This window comes from Prionailurus bengalensis, chromosome B3 (genome assembly GCF_016509475.1).
Source record: "Prionailurus bengalensis isolate Pbe53 chromosome B3, Fcat_Pben_1.1_paternal_pri, whole genome shotgun sequence".
NCBI classification, from domain to species: domain Eukaryota; kingdom Metazoa; phylum Chordata; class Mammalia; order Carnivora; family Felidae; genus Prionailurus; species Prionailurus bengalensis.
Genome location: NC_057355.1, coordinates 142206143 through 142224200, shown reverse-complemented (window position 1 = coordinate 142224200; position 18058 = coordinate 142206143). Strand labels below are relative to the sequence as shown.

Here is an 18058-nt window from a genome sequence, read left to right as displayed (position 1 = left end):
GAGCCGCGCGGATCCGGGACTCGCTTCGCGCTCCTCCCCCCACCGCCCCACCTCCCCACCGCCCCCCTACATCCCCACCGCGCGCCTTCAGGTCCGTGGCCCCGCGGCGCGCGCGCCCCGTCCGCTTCTCACGCTCTCTCTGCCTTTCTGTCCGTGTGTCTCCCCAGGTAAAGATGAGCCTTCCAGCTACATTTGCACAACATGCAAGCAGCCCTTCAACAGCGCGTGGTTCCTGCTGCAGCACGCGCAGAACACACACGGCTTCCGCATCTACCTGGAGCCCGGGCCGGCCAGCAGCTCGCTCACGCCGCGGCTCACCATCCCGCCGCCGCTCGGGCCCGAGGCCGTGGCCCAGTCCCCGCTCATGAATTTCCTGGGCGACAGCAACCCCTTCAACCTGCTGCGCATGACGGGCCCCATCCTGCGGGAGCACCCGGGCTTCGGCGAGGGCCGCCTGCCCGGCACGCCGCCGCTCTTCAGCCCGCCGCCGCGCCACCACCTGGACCCGCACCGCCTCAGTGCCGAGGAGATGGGGCTCGTCGCCCAGCACCCCAGTGCCTTTGACCGAGTCATGCGCCTCAACCCCATGGCCATCGACTCGCCCGCCATGGACTTCTCGCGGCGGCTCCGCGAGCTGGCGGGCAACAGCTCCACGCCGCCGCCCGTGTCGCCGGGCCGCGGCAACCCTATGCACCGGCTCCTGAACCCCTTCCAGCCCAGCCCCAAGTCCCCGTTCCTGAGCACGCCGCCGCTGCCGCCCATGCCGCCCGGGGGCACGCCGCCGCCGCAGCCGCCGGCCAAGAGCAAGTCGTGCGAGTTCTGCGGCAAGACGTTCAAGTTCCAGAGCAATCTCATCGTGCACCGGCGCAGCCACACGGGCGAGAAGCCCTACAAGTGCCAGCTGTGCGACCACGCGTGCTCGCAGGCGAGCAAGCTCAAGCGCCACATGAAGACGCACATGCACAAGGCCGGCTCGCTGGCCGGCCGCTCCGACGACGGCCTCTCGGCCGCCAGCTCCCCGGAGCCCGGCACCAGCGAGCTGGCCGGCGAGGGCCTCAAGGCGGCCGACGGCGACTTCCGCCACCACGAGAGCGACCCGTCGCTGGGCCACGAGCCCGAGGAGGAGGACGAGGAGGAGGAGGAGGAGGAGGAGGAGCTGCTGCTGGAGAACGAGAGCCGGCCGGAGTCGAGCTTCAGCATGGACTCGGAGCTGAGCCGCAACCGCGAGAACGGCGGCGGCGGGGTGGCCGGGGTGGCGGGCGCGGGCGGCGTGGGCGGCGCGGCCAAGGCGCTGGCCGACGAGAAGGCGCTGGTGCTGGGCAAGGTCATGGAGAACGTGGGGCTGGGCGCGCTGCCGCAGTACGGCGAGCTGCTGGCCGACAAGCCCAAGCGCGGCGCCTTCCTGAAGCGCGCGCCGGGCGGCGGCGACGCGGGCGACGACGACGACGCGGGCGGCTGCGGCGACGCGGGCCCGGGCGGCGCGGTCAACGGGCGCGGCGGCGGCTTCGCGCCGGGCGCCGAGCCCTTCCCGGGCCTCTTCCCGCGCAAGCCGGCGCCGCTGCCCAGCCCCGGGCTCAACAGCGCCGCCAAGCGCATCAAGGTGGAGAAGGACCTGGAGCTGCCGCCCGCCACGCTCATCCCGTCCGAGAACGTGTACTCGCAGTGGCTCGTGGGCTACGCGGCGTCGCGGCACTTCATGAAGGACCCCTTCCTGGGCTTCACGGACGCGCGCCAGTCGCCCTTCGCCACGTCGTCCGAGCACTCGTCCGAGAACGGCAGCCTGCGCTTCTCCACGCCGCCCGGGGACCTGCTGGACGGCGGGCTGTCGGGCCGCAGCGGCACGGCCAGCGGCGGCAGCACGCCGCACCTGGGCGGCCCGGGCCCCGGGCGGCCGAGCTCCAAGGAGGGCCGCCGCAGCGACACGTGCGAGTACTGCGGCAAGGTGTTCAAGAACTGCAGCAACCTGACGGTGCACCGGCGGAGCCACACCGGCGAGCGGCCTTACAAGTGCGAGCTGTGCAACTACGCGTGCGCGCAGAGCAGCAAGCTCACGCGCCACATGAAGACGCACGGGCAGATCGGCAAGGAGGTGTACCGCTGCGACATCTGCCAGATGCCCTTCAGCGTCTACAGCACCCTGGAGAAACACATGAAAAAGTGGCACGGGGAGCACTTGCTGACTAACGACGTCAAAATCGAGCAGGCCGAGAGGAGCTAAGCGCGCGGGGCCCGGGCGCCCCGCACCTGTACAGTGGAACCGTTGCCAACCGCGAGAATGCTGACCTTGACACTTGCCTCCGCGTCTGCGCCACTTCGGCACCCCCCCCCCCCCCCGCCCCGGGCCCCCACCCCCCACCCCCGCGCGTCCCCGGGGGCCCCGGGGGAGGCGGCGCTCCAACCTAACCTGTGTCTACGAAGTCCTACGGAAACCCGAGGGTTGATGGAGGCAGTAAAAATTGTGGAGCCTTTTAACTGTGCAATAATTTCTGTATTTATTGGGTTTTGTAATTTTTTTGGCATGTGCAGGTACTTTTTATTATTATTCTTTGTGTTTAAATTCTTTTAAGAGATTTTGTTGGGTATCCATCCCTTCGTTGTTCTTTTTTTTTTGTTTTTTTTTTTGTTTGTTTGTTCGTTTGTTTTTTTAAACCCAGTAGTAGCCTGAGCAATGACTCCCGAGCAGTATAGAAGGGAAGCTTATCTTTTAAATTATAATTTGGGGGGGAGGGCACTGCTGTTTTGAAATTTAAGCTAAGCATGTGTAATTTCTTGTGAAGAAGCCAACACTTAAATGACTTTTAAAGTTTACTTTTTTTAATTCCTTCTTTGGTCCTGAAATAAAACGTGGCATGCATTTTGTTTTTTTGGTTTTTTGTTTTTTGTTTTTGTTTTTTGTTGGTTTTTTGGGTTTTTTTGGGGGGGGTGGATGTACAGCGGATAACAATCTTTAAAGTCGTAGCACTTTGCTTCAGAGTTGGAATGGAGATGTAGCACTGATGATGTCCTGAGTAACAGAGGCCTTTTCTGCAACTTTACATTATACAAGGAAACGTTTTAGTGGTGGGGGCCCCCACCCCGAAAATTCCACACTGCCAGAGAAATGCCAGTTTTTGAGAGCTGCGGGGCGGGGGGTGGGGGGGGGTGGGGATGGCCTGAGAGCATTCTACAGTGGTGTGGTGTCAGCAGATACTGTCCTTTTCTTGGGGTGTGGGTGTGCCCTGGGGTGCCGCCTTGGCTCTTTGCTGTAGATTAGGCTACATAAAATGGGCGGAGGGTACCTTTTTTTGGGTAGACGGTGATCTGCAGTGACACAGGAAGAAAGCCACCGTATTCTTTCAGGCTTCTTCTGGCTTGATGGCTTCTCTCAATCTCTCTCTCTCTGTCTCTGTCTCTGTCTATCACCCCCACTACAAAAAGTCCCAAGTCCTATGTTGCTACAAGTGATAATTGACCGTGTCTCAAGCAGACAAGTGCCCTGGACGAGGTGAATTGAGAGACGTTAGTATTCTCTCATTTAATGCACACTGATGACATTGTACGGACAGGGGGGAAAATCTTGCAAATTTCTGTTCCCTTTTACTGGAAAAGCAGGGAAAGTGTTCCATCCGAAGGTGCCCAGCGCTACTTTCCAATTTTTTTTTTTTTCTATCCCATTAGGTTGGAAGGTACTAAACATTGGACTGTTAAGATTAGACATTGGAATTCTGTTGACCCGCACTTTAAAGCTTTTGTTTGCATTTAAATTAAATGGCTTCTAAACAAGAAATTGCAGCATATTCTTCTCTCTGGCCCAGAGGTGGGTTAAACTGTAAGGGACGGCTGAGATCGAGTGTCAGTGTTGCTAAGCATGGCATTCACAATACTGGCACTATAAAGAACAAAATAAAATAATTTATTGGACAGTTTTTCTACTGCCATTCAATTTGACGTGAGTGCCTTGAAAACTGATCTTCCTATTTGAGTCTCTTGAGACAAATGCAAACCTTTTTTTTTTTTTTTTGGAAACGAAAAGACTTTTTAAGAGTAAAACAAGAAAAGTACATTCTTTAGATACAAACAAAGCCACCTTTACCTTTAATTAGATTAAATTTTAAAAATCCTGGCTGAAGATAGAGGACGTGAAAATGCCATAAGGACCCAATCAAATGAAGAAATAAACCCAGCACAACCGTGGACATCCTTAGCTGAATTATCCTCAACCCCTTTTGTTTTTGGGACAACGCTGCTTAGATTTGGCGTGGAGGTGATTTACTGCTGAATTAAAACTCAAGTGACAGAAGTTACACGCTGATATCGTTGAATGAAAAACAAAACAAACAAAAACAATTCAGGAACAATGGCTAATTTTTTTTCTAAAGTTAAATTTAGTGCACTCTGTCTTAAAAATACGTTTACAGTATTGGATACATACAAGGGTAAAAAAAAATCGTGTGTATGTGTGTTGGAGCGATCATTTTTTTTTTTTTTCAAAGTTTGCTTAATAGGTTATAAAAAAAATGCCACAGTGGCTGCGTGTATATTGTTTTCTTTTGGTGACGGGGTTTTAGTATATATTATATATATTAAAATTTCTTGATTACTGTAAAAGTGGACCAGTATTTGTAATAATTGAGAATGCCTGGGCATTTTACAAAACAAGAAAAAAAAAAAAACCCTTTTCTTTTCCTTGAAAATGTTGCAGTAAAACTTAAATGGTGGGTCTATAAATTTGTTCTTGTCACAGTAACTGTAAAGTCGGAGTTTTAGTAAATTCTTTTCTGCCTTGGGTGTTGAATTTTTATTTCAAAAAAAAATGTATAGAAACTTGTATTTGGGGATTAAAAGGGGATTGCTACACCATGTAGAAAAAGTATGTAGAAAAAAAGTGCTTAATATTGTTATTGCTTTGCAGAGAAAAAAAAAAATCACATTTCTGACCTTGACCTTATTTTTCTCTTCCCGCCCCCTCTGGAATGGATATATTGGTTGGTTCATATGATGTAGGCACTTGCTGTATTTTTACTGGAGCTTGTAATTTTTTAACTGTAAGCTTGTCCTTTTAAAGGGATTTAATGTACCTTTTTGTTAGTGAATTTGGAAATAAAAAGAAAAAAAAAAACAAAAACAAACAGGCTGCCATAATATATTTTTTTAATTTGGCAGGATAAAATGTTGCAAAAAAAAATTTGTATGTTAAGTCCTATTGTACAGGAGAAAGAGGGTTGTTTGACAACCTTTGAGGAAAAGAAACAAAAGGAAGTCGTTAAATGCTTTGGTTCACAGATCCTTTTAGTTGTATATATTTTTGTCGGAATTGGCCTATACAAAGGACTGTTGGAGCAGGGCTTCTCCCCGAACGCCCCGAACCTTGCATCAAGGCTCCCTGGTGTGGCCACAGCAGACCGGATGGGAAATCCTTTATTCGCGTTGAGTGGGAAAATCGGTTTTCGTAAAGATGTTGGTGACATCTCGCAGGGTCCTCTTGTTCTCTGAGAGGCCATCTGTAAGATGTCAGGGGTCCGAGGAGAGAGCGAGAGCATCTTCCTTCTCTACCGTCCATCGTGGCGGTCACCACCACATCTCCCGCCCGTGAGAGCAGAAAGAAATGCAAACCGAGCTTTCTTTAGTCCTTGGGAAAACCTGAAACAGACAAACGGAAGATGTAACAACAAGAGCTGGTGAATCAGCTAGGCACAGGTGACGTGAGCTGCTGTTGAGAGCAGCGCACGCTGGATTTCAGGAAGGAGTCCCCGTCACAACCAGGGCCTTTCATGCCGCGGAGAGTGTTGGCCTGTTGTCTTTCTTACCTGCTCTGCTGCTTTTCTCGCTGAAACCTACATTCCGTCAGTTTCCGAGTGCCGAGGGCCTGGGATGAATTCGGTGCCTTTCCATATCTCTCTCTCCTTCCTCTGCGTTTCCTCTCCATCCCTCTCTATCAGCCCGTTGTTTGTCTTCTTCGTCTTTATTTAATTTCTTCTCTTTCTCCCTCCCTGTACCCCCCTTTTTCTTCGTCCTCTTCTTTTTTTTCTTCTTCCTTCCTTTTCTCTTTCTTTCTCTCTCTCTTTCTTTCTCTCCCTTTCTTTCTTTCTTTCTTCTTTCTTTCCTTTTTTTTTTTTTTTTGTAAAGCCAAGTAGCTTTAAGATGAAATAAAGTGGTGGTTTTTTGGATGAGGGAATAATACATTTAAAAAAAAAACCTATATCAGGAAGCCATTTTTTTATTTCAGGAACTGTAAAAACCATTATTTCAGGTTGTGAAAGTATAACCAAGCATCTTTTTGGGCAATTTCTTTACCAAATGCAGAAATCTTTCTTCTGGGAGCTTTTCCGTTCAGTACGCCCCTCCCTCCTTGCCACCTACCTTTGCAAAGTGAACAGAAATGGGGAGGAGGGGAGAGAAAGCTGAGATGTCAGTTTCCTACCTGCCCGACCCGACCTGAAGACCCAGGGGCTGCCCTTTCCTTCGGATGCCCTGTTAAGGTACTTGAGAGCCTCCAAGGTGGTCCTCCTGTCATTGCGAAAGCTAGCCAGCCCTCACCAGCTTACACAAAGTCACCAGAATGCCAGGACTAAGCCATCCTAAAGCACAAAGATTGTGTCTCTGTCGACCGCAGAGAAAAGCGCATTATGCTTCTCTCTCATGTTTAAGAAGCCAACACTGGAGCAGATGACGCAGTGAGAGGGGCCCCGAGCCTGGGTGACCCAGCCGACCTCAGGCCGGGTTCCATACTGCCACAACTTTGTTCAAAGTTGCCCCAAATTGGAACCTGCCACTTGCCATTAGAGGGTCTTTTACGGGGAGAGGGGGAGGCTGAACTACTCTAAAGCAAAATGTCAGAAAGTAAGGAAGCCAGCCTTTCATCCCGGTCCGAAGCGACGTAGCGAAGGTTCGGTTGCACACAGGCAAACCCGTGATTTTGGTGCTCTTTGTATCTCAAACCCTGCAAAGCAAAGTTCCATTGATTTAAGTTGTTTGCATTTGTACTGGCAAGGCAAAATATTTTTATTACCTTTTCTATTACTTATTGTATGAGCTTCTGTTGTTTACTTGGAGGTTCTGTCTTTTACTACAAGTTTGGAACTATTTATTATTGCTTGGTATTTGTGCTCAGTTTAAGAAACGGGCACTTTTTTTTTTTTATTATGGATAAAATGTTGAGATGACAGGAGGTCATTTCAATATCGCTTAGTAAAATATTTATTGTTCCTTTAATTCTCTGTACAAGATTTTGGGCCTCTTTTTCCCCTTAATGTCACGATGTTGAGTTCAGCATGTGTCTGCCATTTCATTTGTACGCTTGTTCAAGACCAAGTTTGTTCTGGTTCCAAGTTATAAAAATAAATTGGACATTTAACTTGATCTCCTAGCCTGGTCCTCTTCTGTGTCTTCGAGGGGTGGGTGGGGGGTGGACAGCTCATTTCCAAGGGGGGACTGAAGGTCTTTCTCCATTTTCCTCTTGACCCAAACCCTTGCGCCCACATCTGGGAAGACAGGAAATAATGGCCTGAGACACCAACAGTTCTCTTTGTTTATCTTGCGGAGCCGCGTGATTTAGATCAGGGGTCCTCAGTCCTCACTGCACATTGGAAGCACCTGGGAGGGTTTGACAGTCCCAGTGCTCGGGCCCCACCCACACCAGCTTCTATCAGAATCTCTGGAGGAGGGATCCAGACGTCAGGGTTTTTGAAAGTGATCCGGGTGATTTTCCTATCCGGCCACAGTTGAGAACGAGGGGTTTAGAAGAAAAGGTACTTGTCTGGGAATGGCAAGACTTGGGTCTAGTTTAATTCATTTTTTTTTGAAATTTATTGTCACATTGGTTTCCATACAACACCCAGTGCTCATCCCAAAAGGTGCCCTCCTCAATACCCATCACCCCCCCTTCCCCCCCCCCAACCCCCATCAACCCTCAGTTTGTTCTCAGTTTTTGAGAGTCTCTTATGCTTTGGCTCTCTCCCACTCTAAAAGGTCTAGTTTAATTCAGCTAACATTTTCCGACTCCCCAGTGAGAGCCACTGGGTGTGGCACTGAGAGGTCAGAGTGGGACAGAAGCCCTTCTCAAATGGCTCTGTGCCCTCGGGCAGGTCCCCCGGGTCCCCCATCAGTGAGGTGAGGTTGTTGGACTGGAGAGCATCTCTGACCACCTGTGACTCTTAAGAGAATTACCTTCCCGTCCCATGTGCCAGATGTTAATGGACTTGAGGAAATGTTCTTTGGGGATAATCTCACAGAGCCAGAAGAAGAAACAAGGCCTTTCAGAAGGAAAGAGCTTTTAGCTTGATGTTTCCTAGTGCCCGGCCTGGAGCAGCCAAGGTGGAGAAGGAAGAAGGCATTCTTCCGGGTTTCAGCCAGTTAGGCACACAGTTCCCTTCCGTCTCCTCCTCGTGAGTGAGCATCTGAGCCCACGGCTCTGGGTGAAAAGGGATCAAAGGTCCCCTGGGTTCTTGTCCGCTCTTCTTATGTTTCCTGCTCTTAAAGACACAAAGAACATTCCACGTGAGTCATTTCGGCAACCTCACTGGGCACCACCGCGAGCCAGGTCCCCACCTAGGCAGCCCGGGGAATCTTGGCAAGGACGCTGCAAAAAAAACGAACACACACCGTGAAGCCATGCTTTGTGGGGGCTGTGCCCGCAGAGATGGGAGGAGAAACCCGGCCGCGCGTTCCTCTGTGTCCCGTTTTCACCCCAAAGAGGTCACCGTTCTCCCGAGGCCATGCCTAAGCACTGGAGGACAAGGCGTGGGATTTGAACCGCAGCACCAAAAATGGTAGCCATTCAGGAGAAGACCTGCGCTGCTTTCTAGGGGCTCCAGGAAGAAGAATCCCCAGAGAGGAATTCTCTTCTCTCCCGTGGGCCCTGGGCTCCGAGTCTTTTCCCAGCTGGCTTTAAAACGCAGGTGTCCGAGACTTTGTGTGTTTTTCCACCCAGAAAACCGGGCAAGGGACAGACATGAAAGGCTCACCTGCTGTCTTGTAGCCTGTTCCCTCCCTCAGCCCTTCTAAGAAGGCCACGTTTGGGGCTTGCCCGTGGGGGCAAAGGAAAGGCTCTACTTGATTCTCACCGTTGTCCCATAAGTAGCCCTACCGCCCCAGGTCAGCCCTTTCCCTTTTCTGGTCTCAGTTTCCCCACCCGTAAAATGGAGACTTAAGGTGATCTGGAAGGACACCTTTTGCCTTTGAATGGTTGGACCCCGATGACCTCTGTGTGCCCAGAGTACCAACATTCGGTGGGCATGTGTATGTCAGAAATGTTCCCCATTCTGATGACACAGATCAGGGCGAGGGTGAGTTTCCCGGGCTTTTGCTGGTCGCAGTGAGGTGTCCTCAGCCACCCTGCAGGTCACAGATTCTGGACGTTTTCCAAGGAGTTCCTCCTCGTACTTGGGGCATCAGAGCAGGCTGCTGAACACCTGAGTCCGGAGCTGTAAGCTCCTCAAAGTTAGAAAACATTGCCTTCTGCCTTGGAGAGAAAGCGAGGTGGATAGAACCTCAAAAAATGTTAAATGTGAGGGGCACCTGGGTGGCTCAGTCGGTTAAGCGTCCGACTCTTGATTTTGGCTCGGGTCATGATCTCACGGACTGAGCCCCGTGTCGGGCTCCACGCTGAGCATGGAATCTGCTTGGGTTTCTCTCTCTCCCTCGCTCTCTCTCAAAATAAATAAATTAGCATTAAAAAATGTTAACATGTTAAAATATATGACGAAACTTATGTGACCTCCGAGCCAGGGAGACGAGGATTCTGACCTCTTGCGTAGATGAAATCTGGGTTACCAGCTGCCTGCATGACATAGCCTTCAAACCAATTTTTACTGGATTCTGGTTACAGACCATCTAGGATGCTCTAAAGAAGTTGAAGCTGGTTGAGATCAGGAGTCTATTTCACTCCCCAAGCAAGGCCTGAGCTGGATATCAGGTCTGGGCACAGAAGGAGGTCTTGGGCCCGGTCTTTCCTCTTAAGCATCAACTTGTTCAATGAGACAGATTGCACTATGAAACCAGACTGCAGGACGGGGTGGTGTGGGCAGTGAGAAGGGCGCAGGGGGAGGACAGCTGATCAGCTGGGGAGAGGGAGGAGTAGGGAAACTGTGCAGCCCTTTAAAAGATGAGTAAAGATTCACCACGATGATGAGGACAGTGAGGGAGAAAAGGCACGTCTTGCAGTGGGTATGACAGGGGAAGATGCATGGATATTGGAAAAGCACAGTGAAGCCCACGGACAAACAGAATTTTATAGTTGGCTGAGACTCTTAAAGGTCATCCTGTATTATCCCATATAACATGGGAATCCTCTCCCAAATCCTAACGTATAGCACACCCATCCATCCACCCATCCATCCACCCATCCATCCATCCATCCATCCATCCATCGATACATCCACCCATCTACTCACCCATCCATCCATCCACTCATCCATCCACTCACCCATCTATCCATTCACTCATCCATCCATCCATCCATCCACCCACCCACTCACCCCATCCATCCACCCACCCACTCACCCCATCCATCCACCCACCCACCCACCCATCCACCCACTCACCCCATCCATCCATCCACCCATCCACTCACCCATCCATCCATTCACTCATCCATCCATCCATCTGTCCATCCATCCATCCACCCATCCATCCATCCACAAATAGTTCATTTAATAAACATTTATCAAGGACCTATGCTGTGTCACAGACTCTTCTGGGGAGCTACAAATCAATAAGGTGCACCCTTGCCTTCCAGAGGTTTCCCTTTCAGTGGGCAGGATAAGACACCCACCATTATATTCAGTTATTTGTTCCCTTAACTGTCCTGGGGTTCCTACAGAGTGCCCCCATTCATAGGCCTTGGATACAGTCATGCCCCGGCTGACTCTAGTTAGCTGGGGAGGCAGAAAGTGAACAATCAGCATTCTTTCTTTTGGATGGGAGCATGGGCTCCAGCAGGAAGCTGGAGGGGACATTAGTGTTCTTCATGACAGATTAGGAAACCCAGTCTTCTGTCTTTCTTTACTATGGCTTATTCCTCACAGGCTGTAATGAACATATATTTGTGTTTCTGTCATCTCTTATAATTCAACATTTTTAGGGTAAGAAATGTCCAATTTAGGACACATCCCAGCATGGGAACCCAGGCTCCTGTCTGGAGGAAGTGGTGGTTGCTCTTCCTGTCCCAGTTCCCACATATGATCATGGTGCTGGCATATCGCTGGTGAGACAGGCCATATGCAACTTCTTTTGGCTCCAGATGCACTGCAGGCTCCAGAGGGGAGGCTGGCCTCCCACCACCTTCGGCGCTCACCACGACCTTTGTTTGGAGGTACCCGTGAGAGTTCAGGTTTGTTCCCTATATCATGTGTCAACCACATTCTCCCATTTTTCTCTCAAAAGCCCTGGATTAGTGCGTACCAAAAGCCTAATGATATCCTGACTCTTTGATCTGGTGATGTAATCCTCAGAAACGATACTAAGTATACTAGTTAGCGATTTCTTGAGAGAGACCTATAGACAGGTTGGCTCAACATTTCGTTCAATTCCTTATTAATAATTTCCATCCTTCGTCCCCCCACAAGGCTGTGAGCAGGCCAGTAGGAAACATAGTAAAACATGAAAAAGCAGTAAAACATCAGGAGCAGAGAGATGAAAAGACAGAGTAAAATGTAAACACCTGCGTAAGAATATAGCCTAGAGAAACAGGCTATATGTTGCTACGCTTAAATCATGTACTGGAGCCTAAGCTTCTTGGGAGCGAAGGGAAAAAAGAAACATAGACACAATGCTTATGATTCAAGAGGAGAAAACATGCCAGCCAATGACACATAATAGCAAAATTTTCAAAGCAGCCTCTGTGTTCAACAATAAAGGAGTGAATGAATGAGAAGGTCCATTATGGGATGTTTATATCCCCCTAACACGAGAGGTTGAAGACTTATGTAATACTAGGAAAACTGTGCGTGAGATGATGTTCACTTTCAAAAGAACAGGGACCGTGCGCGTGCTAGGGTTCCACACGATCGCCGCATGACGCGGTGTCGATGTCTCTCAGATGCGAATGCTGGAAGGAAAGCCTCAGCAGAGGTATTTTCTCCTACCCCGAAGTTTCAGGGGGCTTTGCCCTATTGCTTTTGCAACTGAAAATATTCGAGTGGATACTGGGAGTTAGGCCCTCCCAAACGCCTTCCCAGCATTCGCTGTCTCTTGGAGCCATTTGTTCTGGGTAATCATTCCCCAGGAGGTGCACAAGTGGGGCACATGGTCACCACCGGACAAATGCCCGCACATCCCATAACCGAGCACTGATCGCAACAGAAGCAAACGTGTCTTTTTTGATTAAATAAGCAAAAAGGGTTTTTTTTTTCAATTTTTTAATGTTTATTTATTTTTGAGAGAGAGAGAGAGAGAGAGAGAGAGCGGGGTAGGGGCAGAGAGAGAGGGAGACACAGAATCGGAAGCAGGCTCCAGGCTCTGAGCCGTCAGCACAGAGCCCGATGTGGGGCTCGAACTCACAGACTATAAGATCATGACCTGAGCCGAAGTCAGACGCTCGACCGACTGAGCCGCCCAGGTGCCCCGTGATTCTGGGTTACATTTTAGTGAGCCCCTTCTGGCTGCATGTGGTGGGCCGACTGTCATGGGCAGGAGGTAAAGCAAGGGTTGGGGAAGGAGACAGGAGATTAGCTTGGACTGACATCAAAAGAGGCGGAGGTGGCCAGCAGAGGTCCGATTCGGGACTCCTTCTGGAAATGGAGAGAAGGAAATAGAGACGTGCCGAGGGATCGGTTGCAGGTGTGGAAGAGAGGTCGCCATCAAGGAAGATGGTGCGTTCTTGGCCCCAGCAGCAGGTGCATGGCCACTCACGGACCTAGGGGGAGGCTGGAGGTGAGGGGCATCATGGGGCAGGTGGGAAGGGGCTCGGGGTTCTCTCTGGCCTGGGAAGCTGGAGGTGCCTGCTGGTTAATTGCTGGTGATGCCTCCCCCACCAGGTTATCAAGGGAATTCAGACATAAACATCTGCAGAGCAACAGCAAGGCATCGTTAGTGACCGAAGACACTAGGGGTACAGGCTGCCTGTGTTCATAGCTTAGCTCCGACACCGATGAGCTGGAGATCTTGGCCCGATCACATAACCTGGTCGTGCCTCAGTTCCTGGCCTGTAAAATGAGGATGCTAATAGCGCTTCCCTGTTACGGACTGAGTGTTTGTGTCCCCCACAAATTCCTGGGTTAACAGCCTGACCCCCCCCCCCACAGTGCGTCGGTATTTGGAGGCGGGGATTTTGGGGGGTAATTGTGGTTATGTGAGGGCATGAGGGCGGAGCCCCTTATAAGAAGAGGCACCAGAAGCTTGTTCTCTTACTCTCCCTGGGCACACAAAGACAAGGTCATGTGAGCACCCAGTGAGACGGGAGCCAAGTTCGGAGGCCTCAGCGTGAAGTCTACCCACCGACACCTTGGTCTTGGACTCCCAGCCTCTGGAACTCTGGGAAGCAAATGTGTGCCTTACGAGCCCCCTCTCCCCCCCCCCCTGCCCCTCCCCCCCCTCCCCACTCCACACTATTCTGTTATGGCAGCTGAGCTGATCAAGGCAGACTCAGGGTTATGATGGGGATGCGCTTAACTATTATTTGCGCATGTGCCTCTGTATCCGGTGACCCAAGCACCTGGAAAGCTCTGGGCCACTGTGACTGGGCTTCAAGTCTGCCCCCTTTCTCAGAGGACCAGGTCTGGTGTTCTCACCAGCGTTAGCGCACGCTTATTGGTGAAAGTAGCCCGCGGACCCTCCGTGCCCTCTGAACCGGACGTTCGGTTCTCTCTTCCAAGGAGCACATCACACGCCTCGAGATTCACCGAGGCTCTGCTCTACCCATGTCAGCCCTCACCACCAGGTTCACTGTGATGTTATATTCTCATCTGCCAGCGACGGTCGTTTCCAGGGCTGGCCACAGGAAGAATCAATCACTGTCACCTAGCGGTTGTCTCCACCACGGCCAAGGAGAACCAACGGGCGAGTTGTTTAGGATGCTTTCGGCCACATGGCCATCGGTTCTACGGTTTTGCTGCCGCTACTCCGGGTTCTCTCGTGTCGAGGATGCCTCATGGATCTGATGCCCTGGTGGCTGGTGGTTTCAGATTGTGAGCTCATCTTTGTGGGTTTTCCCTCGGGGTGGGTCCGATGAGGTCGGGTTAGAAGAATGTCCTTCAGATCACCTCCCGCTCCTGTGGGAGCCCGGGGTCTTCGGCCAGGAGAGCGGGTCTGGGTCCCGCACGTGCTTTTTTCCCACCCAAGCCCCAGGAGGGCCACACACTTCATCCGCAGCGGGTGTAGCGTGTCTTGTTCTGTTGTCGCTGATGGTAGCAGCTCTCGGAAATCCCGGCTTTACAAAGCAAGGGGTGCCCAGCTTCCCAGGGGCTGATGCCGAACTCCAGTGCCTGGTTACACAGTCCCCTTCCGGGTCTGAAACCCACGAGCTACGGAATCAGCTCTCCCCACTCCGGCGTCAATTTCTCTCACTTTCAGTGATTCCCTTTCTTTCGGATTTAGACACACACACACACACACACACACACACACAGTTTGTATAACCATATACTATAACTGCGCATTATATAACTCTACCAATATAGTCCTGTGTGTATAACTATATCTGCACCAATGGATACACACACCAGCTGTATAATTATATAGTTATACAGTTTGTAACTATATTGTTATATGTATACACAACTAGATTGCTATACACACATATGTTGCATATATAGTTAGGTACATGTGTGTGTATAACAATATGATAAGGGTTTGCAACATTTTATTCATCTGGAAGTCTCATCCATGATCTCTAGGACTTGGCATTGGGAAATAAAAATCTCTCTTGATAAGTCAGTGGGTTTTTGTCTTGTACCAGAGTCCCTCTTGTCCTCAGTTTTGTTCTCGAAGGTTCCAGTTACCTTCCGTCAACTGCGGTCTGGAAGCTGGTGAGCCTCTGTACTGTCAGGGGTAGTCTGACTCTCCCTCACCCACCTCGCTTCACCCCCCGCCCCCCCACGTGGGCATTTAACCATCTCACATGGTCACAAGCAGGGTGATCACAGCATACTATGATATTCTGAGAGAGAGAGAGAGAGCATGTTCATATAACTTTTATTACAATAAATTGTTACAATTGTTCCATTTTATGGTTAGGTATGGTGGTTCACCTTTCACTGTGCTTAATTTATCAATTAAACTTTATCATCGATACGTCTATACAGAAAAAACCCGTGTCTATCGGATTCGGTACTATCTACGGTTTCGGGCAGCCGCTGGGGGTCTTGGAACTTAATCCGCTGCCGATACGGGGGACTTCTGTGTTTGAGTCACGTAACTGGTTGTGTGTCCCTTTTTGCCACGACTTCCAGGAAGCCCAGGGTTAACGTCGGGGTTCAATCCAGCATCCACGTATATATGTGATCTTACTGTTGCCTCTTCACTACTTTTGAGAAGATGGTAGGGCAGGGAATGAAGTAGGCAACTCCCGTCACCCCCGATGCCGTCCCAGGACACCCTGCTCACGCGGCTCTGCTCTTGCCCAGACCCCTGTCGTATGTGAAGCTTCCGGTCTACGGTCTGCCACGCCTGCCTCGTGGCCGCTCTGATATCACTAAATTGCACGGTTTAAAAATCTAGCGTCCTGTTCTCTGTCTTCTCATCAACTTGGACACTTCAGTGTGGCGGAAGGAAGTCCACACTGTTTAGGATCGGACACACTTGAGGCTGAGTAGGAAACTGAGCTCTGCCTCTGACCAGCTAAATGCCTGGGCTCTGTAGTCTCTTAGCCTCAGTTCCGGATCTGTCATACGGGGCCGAGGTATCAGGATCACACAGGAAAACGTAGATAAGGTACCTGGTGCATGGAAGGCGCCAACAGAATTCCATTTGCTTTTCCTCTCGCTTCCCAGCTGGGGTCCTGTGCTCCTAGCAAGCCCCTGACCCCACCCCACCCCACTCGGGGCCCTTCTGCCGGCTGCCTCCCGCCCCCAGGCTCCCCCACACTCTGCAGAGGCCCCGGCAGCTTCTGGCCTGCCTCCTCCTCTTCTTGGCGCTGTGCTCCTCGCTCGATCCCGCCCCCCCACCATGTGTGCGCCTCCGGGGAGCCTCGCCTGGCACAGTCACAGAGACACCCACTTGGCACAGCCCCGAGCGCCTGGCAGCTGGGTGGGGGGTGGCTGGCACGAGGGAGGGGGCCGGCTCCGGGGATGGGGTGCCGACCCGGCCTGGGCTGCCCCTCACTCAAGGGAGGGCTCAGAAGGCCCGGCAGATGGGAGTGCGCCCTGCCCTCCCCTTCCCCCCACTGTCTTGCTCTGTCCGTCTGTCTATCCCTGAGTCTCCCTTGCCGCTGTCTCTTCCCTGTCACTTCCCTGTCGCTCCTCGTGTTCCCGATGTCCGCACGGTCCACCCAGGGCCCCCGTCCCTTCTCCCTGGGCAGCGCCCAGCCTGGGCCGTTTGGAGGGCCCTGGGGATTGGTTGGCCTTCCCTAGAGCCCCACGGTCTCCCTGAGGACTTGGAGCCCCCCCCAAACCTTATACTGTGAAACTCTTTGGGGCTTCCTCCAATGGAGCCACTGCCTTCATTCTGGGGTTTTCCAGGAACATCCTTTGGTTTCAGCCTCAGGTGGCTCTGGGGCCAGACCGACTTGGGTTGGGATCCCAGTCACCCTCTTTCTATACGTGAGACCACTCTGTGCCCCTCTTTCCTCCTCTGCAAACCATGGATCACGGCAGCACCTCCGTCCTCCCGCTGACACGAGTCAGACTCTCGGGGCCACTCACGCCAGTGGCCGCCACCCTCCCACCACCCCAGCGACTCGGGGAAATAAACTCGGTGTCATCCCAGGCCCGTAAAGCGGATGGCGGGCGGCTTTCTGTGTGGCGACTCAGGGCTCCGGCCCCTTCCGTCTTGTGTTCCCGCCGTCTTGTCTTCTAGAACTGCACTGTCCAACGAAGTAGGTGGCAGTTAGTTACATTTAAATTAACTAAAACATCAACAGAGCTAAACATTCGGTTCCCCGGTTACACGAGGCACGTGACAAGAGCTCAACAGCCACTAATGGCCGTAGTGCCGCACGGCACAGACCCGGGGCCTCTCCGCCCCTGCGGAAAGTTCTACCACCTAGAGCCACTGGAGTCTCCCCGGGGGGCCCTCTGCACCGAGCCCTCTGCAGTGGAAGGTATGGGGGCCCGCACGCAGGGTCCTTCCGGGCCGGGCTTGGGAGTGGTGAGTGCCACTCCGTCCCCGCCCCCTTGACCAGAAAGCAGTGACATGGCCCCAACCTAGAACTTCAGGGGAAGCTGCCGCGGCTTCCGCGTGGCATTCAAGTCCTCTACGAGTGGATTCAACGTATCTCCTTCTCTTCCGTTTCCCATCCCCACCCCACCTTTGCTCCCTCACCCCACGTGGTCCTGAAGGAGAGAGGGCACCGGTGTCCAGAAGCTCTCTCCGGGAAGACAGAGAAGCCCCCTTTCCTAGAATCCACTGGCCAACTTCCCTCACCTGGAAGTGGACCACATGGCTCTCCCGGAACCAATTCTTTGGCCAGAAGAAAGCCATAAGCCAATTGGCTTAATCCCGGTTTTCGAAACCAATCAAGGTAGCGGCGGCAGGGGTGGGGGGGGGGTGCAGCTAGAATTGGAACAGAGACTGGGGGCCATGTTCCCTCCACCCCCAGGAGATAGCTGCGGCCCAGTACGGGAGAGACGGGAGGGATGGGGGGAGGGGACGGGGGCACCACCGACGCTCTGCTGGGCCCTGGAGGTGTGGGTCTGACCCGAGCCTGGTCCCCGCTGCCAGCCAGGTCAGAGCCAGGTGGAAGGAAGTCTGAGAACCTGGCACGGGTGAGGGTCCGAGGCTCGCTCCTCTGGACTGCACGGCATCTCCAAGCGCGTTCGGGAACCTGGCCGCTTCGTGTTTAGATGCTCTGACTTTTATGCTTTATAGGTCATCGGTCACCTCCGGCAGGAGGAGCCAGAGTGAGTCAGCTTGGCTGATGGTCATTTCTCTTCTCTTTTTGTTTCCCCGGGTCCTTCCTCACCTGCCTGGCGTTCCCTGCCCTCCT

General features: G+C 52.2%; 1 protein-coding gene across 4 annotated transcripts in view; it reads left to right on the top strand.

The window, feature by feature from the left end:
* Nucleotides 1-7338, top strand: part of BCL11B (BAF chromatin remodeling complex subunit BCL11B) — a 96987-nt gene extending 89649 nt beyond the window's left edge. For all 4 annotated transcript variants that reach the window (XM_043556997.1, XM_043556995.1, XM_043556996.1 and 1 more), the window contains one exon: nt 168-7338. In XM_043556997.1, coding sequence (XP_043412932.1) covers nt 168-2218 — 2051 coding nt within the window. In that variant the 3' untranslated portion in view covers nt 2219-7338. The remainder of the gene's footprint in view (nt 1-167) is intronic.
* Nucleotides 7339-18058: the final 10720 nt, after the last annotated feature.